General features: G+C 31.6%; 1 protein-coding gene across 1 annotated transcript; it reads right to left on the reverse strand.

Moving 5' to 3' along the window:
* On the reverse strand, window positions 1–5,551 carry LOC109011403 (probable trehalose-phosphate phosphatase F). Its single transcript, XM_018992602.2, has 14 exons — window positions 5,384–5,551; window positions 5,192–5,263; window positions 2,838–2,967; window positions 2,240–2,737; window positions 1,975–2,115; window positions 1,799–1,870; window positions 1,544–1,669; window positions 1,371–1,427; window positions 1,184–1,285; window positions 997–1,074; window positions 766–835; window positions 605–675; window positions 433–525; window positions 1–288 (listed from the first exon to the last, which is right to left on the reverse strand). The coding sequence occupies exons 4-14, from the start codon at window positions 2,531–2,533 to the stop codon at window positions 235–237; spliced, it is 1,158 nt and encodes a 385-aa protein (XP_018848147.1). The 5' UTR covers window positions 2,534–2,737; window positions 2,838–2,967; window positions 5,192–5,263; window positions 5,384–5,551; the 3' UTR covers window positions 1–234.
* Window positions 5,552–13,145: the final 7,594 nt, after the last annotated feature.

Consider the following 13,145-nt stretch of genomic DNA (forward strand, 5'->3'; position numbering starts at 1 on the left):
GATATAAAATAATCAAAACTCAATAAATGGGACTGAAATGTGCATACAATTTAATTGGACCCCCTTTTGGCCTAAAAGACTTTACAAAGATAAAGCTACAAATACTTACCAAAAAAAAAGAAGGAAAAATTCATATGCCAATTCAGGTACACTAAATAATGCAAAGCTGCTCCAATAGCCTCGGTTTATTAAGAAATATAAAATTCAGAAATAATGACTACCGCTATAGGTAGATCATTTAGCTGCTTCATGCTTCCATGTCACCAGGGAGTTGAGGAATTTCATGACCTGCATATTTTTTGAAGGGTTTCTTCCAGGTTAAACGGTGCTTAAAATCATTTGAAAGTAAAAGTAAAATATCCAAGTTACAGAAAATCATATATATATATATATATATATATATATATATATATATAGATCTGAGTTGTAAACCTCGTCAGGGTTCCTGAGAGAGTAGAATGCATTGGTTTCTTTAGGGACAGAGGATACCAGTATTCCATAACCTCGATTACCCTCCCGCAATACCTGGTGAAATACGAGTATTTTTTTCAATTTATCTGTGCTTACAACATATGCCTATCAAATTCAATCACAATTGTGCTACCTTGAATGCATCTTCATCACTACTATCATCTCCAATATAGATTGGAAGCACATCATTCCTATTACTTAGCCCTACAACAACAATCAAACATTAGAAAACCAGAATTCTAGCTGGCTGCTGCTTCTAATCAGAAAGATATATAAAAAGAGAGAAGTCAATACCAAGAGATTCAAGTAGAAATTCAACTGCTTTTCCCTTGTTCCAGTCAATCACAGGACGGACTTCTAAAACCTAAGGGGGAAAATCAAGTAAATCTCTGTTAACATGAAGAGTCTACATTGTTAAAAACTTAACCATATTAATGGTAATGAGCCTTTGTATAAAATCAGATAAATTTAATTCAAGAGGGAATATTAACACCAATTCTGTTCAGGAAAGATAGAAAAAAGTACCTTCCGCCCATGAGTTAACCGCAATCGCGGGTAGTCCTTTAGAATATCATGAACGCATTGTGCTATAGTAGGCCAATTCTGAAGTCAGAAAACCATAAAGCATCTTTAAAACTGTGCATCTTGAGTTATTTCATCATACATGTATGAAAAAAAAATATGGAAACAGAGCCCCAAAAGCAATCATCACCTTCTCATCTACGTTACGGTAATGTACAGAGGCACAAAACTTGTGATTCTCAACTTTTGCACCTTTGATCCCCTTGGTATTCTCAACGAGGGTTCTAAAAACCTGGCAGAAAGCACAACCAAGAATCAGAAAATATGTTCAATACATTAGACCTACATTGATATATGAACTGAAGCGGATTGTGGACCTCGTCAATCATGGGTAAAAATTCCCTAGCCGGCTGGAAAAGATTTACCTCCTTACCCTGCCAAATCCAAAACAGACAAAAAAAACTAAAAGGATTAACAGAACAATTCAGAGCAGCTGCAAAAGCTTCAAGAGAAGAAAGGTGCTGTTATGAAAGGATGTGCCATCTCTTACTTGTTGATCATTAGATTTAATACAATTTGGATAGTCATCAGATACTGTGTGACTAAGAGGGCCCATAATATCCATCCCATGACTTCCAGCATAACAGAGTTCTGTTAGTCCTACCAGTTCATATACCTGCAAGATGTGATGGTTCAGACTCTAATGGCATCTGGATGATGCACACACGCACTCAAGCACACGTGTGTATGTGAGTGTAAGCAAGCACAGAACACTTTCAGATTATTCAACGAGATCCTTAGCTACCTTATCACGGCTTCTTCCGCTGATGATTGCTGTCGGAAAAAACTTGGAAACATTTCTTACAGCAGAACGCATCTGACAATTTTTTTTTTTCTTGTTATCATAAAAATCAGGATGGGAAAATGCAAACAAAGAAGAGGGCAACATAGAAGCAAAACAAAGAGACTTGAAAATCTTACATCATTAGACATAAGGGCACGATCTGGGTCATCTACTATTGGAGAAAGAGTACCATCATAATCTGAAAAGATTGCAATCTTTTTGTTCTTTGCATAATTTGTAATTTGGTCAAAAGAGTTGAGTGCTGATGGATACTTCAGCTGCAATGAGATTACAGGGGAAAAATCAAGTGTTAGAACCAACAGCAAAAGAATTTTGTCAGTATGCTTACTTTTTTACAATAAACCACTGGATAATTAAATTAAAAGAAAAAGCTAGGCATACCATCCAGGAGCTATAAGCAATATCAGCATCATCCAAAGCCACCTCAACACTGAGATCCTTTATTAGCTTTTTCCGAGGGGGAGAAGAGGACTTCATGGCATCCAACCAACCATTAGATCGAACATCATCAAGCTTTGCAGGCTTTTTCCTTGGAATAGTTACATACTTACTGGAGGAGAACGAAGCTCCTTGCTGCGAGTAAGGCAACAAACTAGAATGGATGCCAAGTCTTGACTTGTTTATTGGTGCAGGATCAGTTAAAACCGGAGAACAATGATTTGATTTCAGGTCCATTGAATTCAGATTACTTGGGAGTCAGCGACTAGAAAAGGGGTTGACGTGTACAATGTAAATTGCCTGTGAGCCAAAATGCAGAATCAAGCGCCTTATTCCAGGATTTGTTTACCCAACCCTTTTGTCTATAAAAAACCACCTCTTCAACGTCTTCTTGTCACTGCTGCTGGGCTTGCAGTCCATCAAGCATAAGCTTCCTGGAAACTGTCAATGACACCGAAACAGTATGCCATAAACGGAAATAGTTACTACCAAAGGGGAAAAACTGCTAATGAAATACGGTAAATATTCAAACTAAGTATACCTTCTCATTTCCAATGCTCCACTGCATCTATAGCAGAGGACTGAACATCATTTAATTTGCACTCAGATGTTTGAGAAAGGTTGATATAGCTTCCAATATCCAGAAAATGTATCTAAATTTGACCTGCAAACTGATCAAAAGAGGCAACTAATTCAGGGTAAGCAAAATTATAATTTTTGAGGTATTCATAGAAAAGAAAGAAAGAAACAAAATATTAAGATCTATACATTCTAACTATTACAAATGCAATAGAGCTTCATAAAACACTTCCTAAAGGACTGAACCCAGAACTGATTATGAAACCAATGTTATTGGAAATGAAATATTTTGACATTGTTTCAGGTGGAACAGGAAAGAGTCCGAGAACACAATTTAAAAATGAGAAATGTTTGAGTTACAAAGGGATTACGCAAAAGTAATCTCACAAACTAATATGGTTTGACGTGGTTCGTCAGATTGCAAAATTACTTTGATTATAAACTAGATCTAAATGATTACATGAAGTCACATCAATTTGTGGAATTACTTTTGTGTGATCTCTTTGTGGCTGTAGCACTCATCTTTAAAAATAACAAAAAGAAATGCAGGAGCAACAGTTATAGAGGAAAGTTAAAGCTTTGAATAAGATGAAGCATTCCCCAGCGATGAGAAAGCAAATTGATCGTGGAAGACTGAAGCAACTCCAAAAAAGAATTGTTCTAGTCCAGACACAAGATTCTTGAAACATTTGAAAAAAAAAGAAAATACAATCACAAATACAAATGAATCACTAGCTTAGATCATAATTTGATGTCAACTACCAACATAACTAAGCTTAGGACATAACTATACCTAAAGTTTGGCGATTGGAGAAGGTTGGACAGGGAAAACAGTATACGCAGGACAAAAGCAAGTGGAAGTGAATGTATTAATAGACCTCAAATTAATTACCCTTTTTCTGGTAAAAAAAAGTTAGTACTCTTTCGAGTTTGAACCATTCAATTGTCATTGAAACATCCAAGGAAAAAAAATATCATTTGTACAATTACATTTTATTCACATTTGACACGATTGCGACCCTTTAAGAATTTTCAAAGGAAAATGATTGTTACCGGCCTTACAATATTTTAAAAGGAAAATCACTTTGACCAAAAACTTTTTAAGGAAAACAGTAGAAGTCAGATCTAAAGAGACCTCTCCCCAGAGGCTCAGGCTAAAAGTGAAGACATGATAACAACCCTCAACTAATTTCATGGAAGAAAATTATAAATAAAAATAAAAATAAAAGGCAACCAAAAAATTTAATGAATACTCAGTTCTTTTTTTTCTTACTAGGAAAAAGGATTAAATATATATTATATCATTTGTATATCTCCAAACATCACAGAATCCAGATCCTCGGTCAGTGCAAATTTTAAGTTTTGTTCTTTCATTTCGTGGATGTATCTTTACCTGAAATGGATGCAAATGAAAATTGAATTACGGGAGCTATATATATTTCTATTTCTATTATATATATAAGCCTACGGGGGCTTAAATTTGAGCATACAATAAGCTTTCTTGTAGATCTACCACATCACTTTTGAATAGTGTAAACAAGGAAAAACAAAATAAAATATTTTCCCAGCATCGATAAGACACTACAACTACCAAAACGAACGTAACCTAAAACCCCCACCATGGAAAAAAGGGAAAAAAAAGAAAGAAAGATTAAATGAGAGAGAGAGAGAGAGAGAGAGAGAGAGAGAGAGAGAGAGAGAGAGAGAGAGAGAGAGCAATCTGGAAACAAAGCTGAAGGACACAAAATTAAGCCATGTTATTCTTATCAGGCATCACAACACCACCGAGTCAATGCCTAGAAGAAACTTCTTGGCATGGTCAGAAATAAACACCATTGAAAAATGGAACCTAAACAACACAAAGTCTTTCTCAAACAAATGCTGTAGCCTCCTTTCTTTCGTTTTTTTTCCTCTTCTTGCTGGTTAGATTTAACGGGAAAGTGATTTGGACACATTGCCAAAACTTCTAAAATATTTATCCGGGCCCTTATTTACAGCGACCGACAGAGCAAGAATTGTACTAAAATAATTTCCGACGAGCTGTCAAATCAGTTTCTGTAATATATACAGCTCCCTGTCTACATGTTAATAAGATAAACAGAAAAAATGGAAGAATTAATAGACCTAAAACCATCGGCGTTCATGGGCTGGATACAGTATGGCATGGCTAAAGATCCAGCAAACAAATAGGAAGGCAAGAAAAAGTCGTGAATTTCACGATATAAATCCCAAGAGCAATTCATTTACGTTAAAATCACGTGGAAAATCTGGATTGTTTTCGCAGGAATAGGAAAAGAAAATCGTGGAAAAAGGTACCTGGATTCAAGAGCTAATTAGAAACGTAACGGTCTCTTTTTCCTATCAACCAAACACGTCCAGATCGAAAACCTGAAACGAAACCACACTTAAAATCTGACGTAGGCCAACGAAAACCAAGAGTCCGCACCAAAACAAAGATCCAAGAGGATGAAACACAGCCATAAAAACTCCGATAAAATGAAAAAGCACCTGAAAGCCCTAGATTAATGTTACAGAGAGAGATTAAAACTGATATTGTATATATAACAGCTAAAAGGAAAGGAAGGAATAGAAAGCCGAGAAGCTCGATTATTTATAGAGTGTCTATGGCCAATAAAAAGACGTGCTTAACAAGGTAACTTGGTTGTTGAATTGGGAAACACGACCGCTATATACATTATTATTTACCATATCATATCTCTCATCCTGCAATTTTATTTAAATCAATTAGGTTTATAATATTTTCCTTCCTTTTTTTTTTTTTTCCCTGAGAAGCACTTAAATGACGGCACCTGTGATCATATCTGCGTGACGTGGCCACGTGTCAGCCCGGGCCCTCCACGCAAGGACGGACGGATTTCACGCTCGCGTCGCTTTCATGCGCAGCTGGCAGTCGTCGGTGACGGGGAAAAAAAAGAAAAATTTATATATATTTTTTCCCTCCTGGATTTTCCTTTCTACCAAACATAACATAAGTAATCAGAGAGAGGAAAACTTTTTAAGCCAAGAGAAGAGGTCCATTTGGGGGGAAGATGGTGAGGCGAGGGAGGAAGTCACGTGCGAAAACTGCGTAGAGTAGCTCGAAAAAGCGGTTGGTTTTGGTTCGGTTGTGCCTTTTTACGGCTGGAGACGCGGGAATCTCGTGCGGGAGAGGTCACGTGGCCCACTTAGCGAAAAAGAAAGAGGTCACGTTGCCCACGATCCGAGCTGGCAAAATCGGTGTCTTATTTTGATTTTGTTTTTAATTTTTTGAAAAATGGGTTCGATTTTGTTTACAGATTGGTTACATTGGTATTCGATTTAGAAAGAAAAGGGTAAGGGGCAGCCGTGGGGTCCACCAACGGTTGGTTGTTTGGTTGGATGTTTCTCGGCGATCTCGATGATGGAATCTTCTTCTTCTACCATCGAAGGACATTTGTTTATTGAAAAATGATACTTAACCGATAAAATGAATCAATAAAAATTATTGATTGAATTTTTTAATTTTTATATTTTTTAACTTAAGGACTAAACAAGTGATTATTAATGAATTTTTTTTTTAATTTTAAAAACTTTTTAAAGATATATAAAAAATATTAAAATAAAATAAAATAAAAAATATATTTACGCTTATCGATCAAATTTTATCGATTTCATTAACATTACCCTTGTTTATTTATGACTGCAAGGAGTACTAGAACCAAGAGCTGCATGATGCATCATCTCAAGGTTGTCGTGTCGCTTTAGCGCTTGTTTGGAAATAATCTCATTTTAAAATTTTTATCTTATTTCATTTTTTTCAAACATAATTTAAATATAAAATTTTCAAATTACTTATTATAATTTTTTTAAATTAATCATTATATTTTTTCTAAATTTTTAAACAAAAAATAAAAAATAATTTAATTTTTTCAAATTTTGAAAATAAAAATTATATTATAAAATTATATTATAACAATATTTTAATTTTATAATATTTTTTATTTAATTTTTTTTCTCTCATTTCTCAAAATCTAAAAAATACTCAACTCAAACTATCTCATTATTATTCACAAACTATCTTACTATTATTCATAAAATTTTCATTTCATCTCACTCTCTAAACGAGCTGTTATAGTATATTTATAGGCAAGTGATCATGATAAGGGCGCATACACTTTCTAGAGGTCATTTGGATAAATTATATATAGAAGCAGCCCTTTGATCAATCGCTTTCATGCAGAACTCATGTGGCTTCTTCTGCATATATATTCAGAGTGTATTTGTCCTGATCTATAATGATTGATCTGTGAAGAGTGCATGAATCTGGATTCACCTAAGGTTGTGTTATTTCCACATAGACATTGCATAATGGATAGTTTAGTTTATGCGTATGGACAATGTGACACATTACAATGATTTGGTGCCGATGTGAGACTCACCGAGGTGTTTCCTACATTGCAATGATATAGACATCTTTAGGTATATGGAACAGATTAATGCTGAACACGAACTCATGTCTTGACTGTAAAAGTTTCAATTATTATTAGAAGAATATTATTATTGCACTCCACATTCAGATTGAAAAGAGTATCAAGAGTTGCATGGAAATCTACCCAAAGTCCTGACAACACTAAGGGTACGTTTGGATAGTGAGAAGTGTTGAGAATATTTGTGAATAGTTATGAGTAGAGATTGAAGTGAGTTTGTGGATCCCATTGAGAGTATTTTGAGTTGTTTGAATGTGTGAAATATATTGAGTTGTTGACTTTTGAGTAGGTAGTTGAAAAATGTGTGGGTTTCATAAATATTATAGTAATTTTATTTTTAGTAATAAATATTATAATGATTTTATTATAGTGATTTTTTAATATTAATAAATATTGTAGTGATTTTATTTTACTTTTATATATAATAATGATAAATATTATAATAATTTTATTTTTAATTTATATATAATAGTGATAAATATTATAATGATTTTATTTATATATATAATAGTGATTTTATTTTTTATTATATATTATAGTGATAAGTATTATAGAGTGTTTGTAAATAGTTATGAGTAGAGATTGAAGTGAGTTTGTGGGTCCCATTGAGAGTATTTTAAGTTGTTTGGCATGTGAAGTATTTTTAAAAATACGAGAATACTTAGAAAGTATTGAGGATATTTTAGTACCCAAACACACCTTAAGACCTATAATTAAACATGTCACAATTAATGTTAATTAAAAGCCATTGATGTCCACTCTTCAAAAGTATATAAAAACACCATATGATCTATTATGAAAGATAAATTCATCATATGGCATATATTTTTAAAGGATTTATTTTACTAATTTGCAGCCTGTATTAAGTGATAAGCTTAGTCTAAGAAAAGCATTTGATTGATTATAAGTCGGAAGATTTCTTATATCTTGTTATGGGACATGACGTGTCCTCTATTTATACACAGTTATTTATTAACTTAGACTACCCAACAATATATTTTAACTAAAAGCAACTCTAACTCGATCTTGAGCTGATATTTTTTTTTATTATTTTAATTATTATAGAGTTACTATTCAAAAGGGCCCTATATTAAGTAGCACGAAGTTTTTCTTCTTGGGTACTTCCTTATAACCAAAAAGAAAAGAAAGGTATCCTAAGAAAGAGACATGAGTTATTAATTATAATAATGTAGGAATCGGGGATTGATCCATTACTAAAAGGAAATCAGAAAGGTCAATGGTTATTGGTTAAACTTAGTTGGACTACATTAATACTCCATCGGCCTGCAGCCATGTGAACATACATGCATGCACTGGTACTAGCAAATTATATTGCCCTAATTTTTTATTTCTTCCTTCTTACTTGTCAAGCAATATATATTGCACGCGGAGTCGTAGATGTAGGCAGATCCCCACTCCCAATTACTTAATTTTCTACACTTAATTTGTTTAAATTAAACCTTGTTTAGTCAAATGTTGGTTCATATCATCAATATTGTAAACGTGGGGATTAATTTATAGTGCATTTAAATTATTTAAAATAAAATTAAGAAGATTCTTAAAGTGATTTTGCTACCTCCCTAATTCTAAGTTCCACATCCGAAACCTAATGACATGCAATAAAGTAGGTGTCATTTGGATTTAAAGATGAGTTGAGATGAGTTGAGATGGGTTGTGAATAGTAATGAGATGAGTTGTGAATAGTAGTGAGATTTATGAGTTAAAATTGTTTAATAGTAATAAATAATAGTGAGATTTCTATGTAGTATAACTCTATATCATATATATATATATATATATTGCACCATCTATTTGGAAATCGTGCACTTTTTGACTAATGCCACGCTTTTAGCTTGATGAGTAATGTGCATAAGAAAACTAAGCCAATTGGATTACTTAACTTTCAAGCATAAGAAATATGAAGATAAGAAAGTAAAATTATATATTTTTTAAGTGGTGTGCAGAGTGTGAGATTTCTATGTAGCATAACTCTATATTATATTATATATTGCACCATTTATTTGGAAATCATGCACTTTTTGACTAATGCCACGCTTTTAGCTTGATGAGCAATGTGCGTAAGAAAACTAAGCCAATTGGATTACTTAACTTTCAAGCATATATATAAATATATATCGTAGTACATTATATATTATTTCCGCGAAGGTGGACTAAAACTATTGTTTCCACACAATCAAATTGGAAATTAAGTCGGTATTATTCCTATGGGTGGCAGACTGGAAAAAAGTGATCTTCTCGAATTCGATCGAATTCAAAGAGCTTGATTGAAAAAGAAATAGACGTATAAAATAAGTCTTATAATGATTTATGGTTGTGATCGGTGTAAATTTTGTAAACAAGATTAGATGTTCATGTATAACTTAATTACATCATTATATATCTATAACTTTCCCATTCGAAACCGGCCTCTTGAATCCAAATAAATCACGAGTCCATTTGCAATTAAAATGACTCTTTTGCAACAAAAAATATTATTCATGAATAAAAAGATTAATATTGTAGTGATTATATGGTCATGCGTTAATGCCATTTATTTATTGACTCATTGGATCGACGAGAATGATACAAGGAATAAGTAACTTAATTATGAGTATGAACTAGCTAGGTTGCAAGCTGAACTCAAGAAATATTAAAAAATTCGCATTCTTTAATTAAAATTAGTTGTTCCTAATTTACTTGGTAACTTCAAATTTGACTTCAAAATGGATCTCGAGGGGAGATGAACTTAATTGCTGTTTCCTCGTAGTTTCACTGATCTTTAAACTAATTAGAAGATTTTCAATGTTTGGACATATATAGCTATATAGGTAGTCTAGCGCCTAGCTCTTGACAATTTCAAAAGGGTGCTAATTAATTCTTACAGGCCGTATATGATCGAGTATTCTTTACTTGCACGTTTATGTATACATAGTATTTATTTTCTTTAATTCCTTATAGCATTCCCATCTGGTGCCCTATAACTCCGCTTTTCCTAGAATTTGATGATTAGTTTACAATTTTGACTAAAGTCACCCCTACATCCGAATCTCTATTTTAGAAAAGATGTTTAGGGGATGAACATGAGTGGTTTTTCAAATATAAGAAACTACTATCCATCTCCTAAATCACTTTTATTAATGTTTTATTCTTTTCAATTAAATTAATTATTCTTCCAATCATCTACATTTTCTCACATACTCATATTTGTTATAATCTTAAATAATAGTTTTAAAAATAATTTAAATAACTATGAAAATATAAAATTAAAAAAATTATCATATCCGCAAAAAAAAAATTAAATTTTTGTTTAAAATATTCACTAAAGTAATAATTCAAAACATAAGAAAAAATATTGAGTAGTTAAGTTTGTAAATGAAAGTGAGAGAAAAAAATAATAAAGAAATAATAGATAAATATTATTTTAATAGAGTAAATAAATAATAGGAAATGAGATGTACTATGAAGTTTTTAAAAGATGAGTAAAACTTAGAAAAAAGTTTTAAGCCATGTAATTTTTAGTTAAATTATAAAGAATTTTATGAGAATATAATGTGAATGCTCTTAAAAAAATATTTGAAAAACCCGAACCCAAGATATCGATCGATCACGAAAGGGCTGAAACACTGCTTTGAGAAATGAAAATATTTTAGGAGCCGGTCTAAGGCAAATTGAGAAAATATATATATATATATATATATATATATATATTTATATATATAATATGCTGATGTTACATCAATTAATTTGACAATCCGATAGTAATTAATATAAAAGAAATTATATTTATAGTCGTAAAATATACAAATATCGTATAATTAATTTAAAAAAAATAAATAAATATAAAATTTATATGACAAAAAAACTAATTTTTAATAATAAATCTCATTGATTTTTTTAAAAGAATTGTCCAACACTTGTGTACGTTATAATTGTATGCAGCAGTATTCTTAATACAAACACAGTGTTGGTTCGACTTTATTGAGATTTCATGTACTACGTGCGTCCGTGTCTCGATTATTAGTTTTAACCTCACATGATATTGCATTATTAGCATTTCCTTCATTTATTGCCCATAGGCATTCATTAAGTCACGTATATATATTGTTAAACTAGTCACTATAGGAAATTAATTAAAAATTATAATATAGATATATATATATATATATATCTATCCTATTGTGTTGATATTGGCCATCACTTCAAATACAAATAGAATCAATAATATTTTTTTCCTTGATTAAATACTTCAGTCACTTTAACAGCTCCCAGTACTCACAACATTTATAATTTCCCAACATCTATGTATATATTTGATTAATTAATTTCCAAAACCAATGAAATCTGAAATTAGTACGTAATTTTGTGAACAAAATATTTGTGGAAAAATTAATTATAATCAAGTGCTCGATCGTTATCAGTTTATAATTAAAATTATACAAATGATTATCAATGCAGCATTAAGTATAATATTATTAATTCCAAAAAATTAAATCTGGTAAATAATAGTATAGTTTAAAAAATAAAATCAAACTATATTATGATCAAAACGATCGATTCTCTCGAATCATTATAAAGAATCAAAACAGATAATTAATGATCAAAGAATGAAAAAAGAAAAAAAAAAAAAAACAGTTAATAATACTGAAGACATGTATGTAATTAATTATCAATCTCGAAAAGATCAATTTCATGAACAATCAAGGGATCATATTGGCTAAGAGTTTGAGGACTTGATGGTATATGATCCGATTCTCTAAATAAAAAATTTGAGTTTTAAACTTCCATTTCTTGTATAAAACAAAAAAATGGGGACCATGTTGTCTCCGTGCCCTAGGCCCCTATACCTCAATGTGATACGGCTCACCGAACATATATATAATTAATAAACCTTCAAAGGACTCACGTATAACACAATTCATCACCTTAATTATATATGTTTTTTTATTACAATGACAAAAGTATTAATTATTATATGTAGATCTCTCCTAGGCTAGCGATCGATCTGTTGATCATGACACGACACTTGTAATTTATAGTCGTGCCCACATGTTATGTATTGTGTATTTAAATTTTAATAAATTAAGAATAAAGGTCGTGTTTGTTTAACTTGTATATTAAGAAAATTATTTTATTGTCACTTTCGCACCAATTAATTATATTAATTGAAAATATAATAATAATTAGTAGTTAAAAGGTGGATCGGGGATTTCTCAAGCTCGATCGACTAGAGGGCCAACCAAACATTGATTCAGGTGACACCAAACCAATCCTAGCTAGCAGCTGCTACCTTTATGAAAACATGCTAGTACCTGTATATATAATTAATATTATTATTGCATTGTTGTTTAATTCAAAAAATTGCCCCGGCCACCTACCTACATGAAGTTGATGGTACTTTTCTATCTACCTCTAAAACATCATTTTCAATGGAAAATATGACCCTTAAAAATATGCAAAATTAAGAAATTTGTTAGTGCCGGTTTGGATTGGAAGATCAACTCATGATTTCACTATTATTTATAAATTTTAACTTGTAAATTATTATTATTATTCATAAATCATATTCTCAACTCATCTCTCGATCCGAACAGAGTCTTAATCTTTCTGATCACATGCACCCATTAGAAAATAAAGTTAGGATTTCTCTTGAACCATATTAATGTTTTAAACAATTAATGATCATTTTCCTAATTACTAGTATGCAGGGAAGCAAAAGCAAACCCATCATTAGAACGATCGAGGGGTCTAACTTCTATGGTGACAACATAATTTGCACAATGATTACATATATATAAACAAACAAA

This window comes from Juglans regia, chromosome 2 (assembly GCF_001411555.2).
Source record: "Juglans regia cultivar Chandler chromosome 2, Walnut 2.0, whole genome shotgun sequence".
Taxonomy (NCBI): Eukaryota; Viridiplantae; Streptophyta; class Magnoliopsida; order Fagales; family Juglandaceae; genus Juglans; species Juglans regia.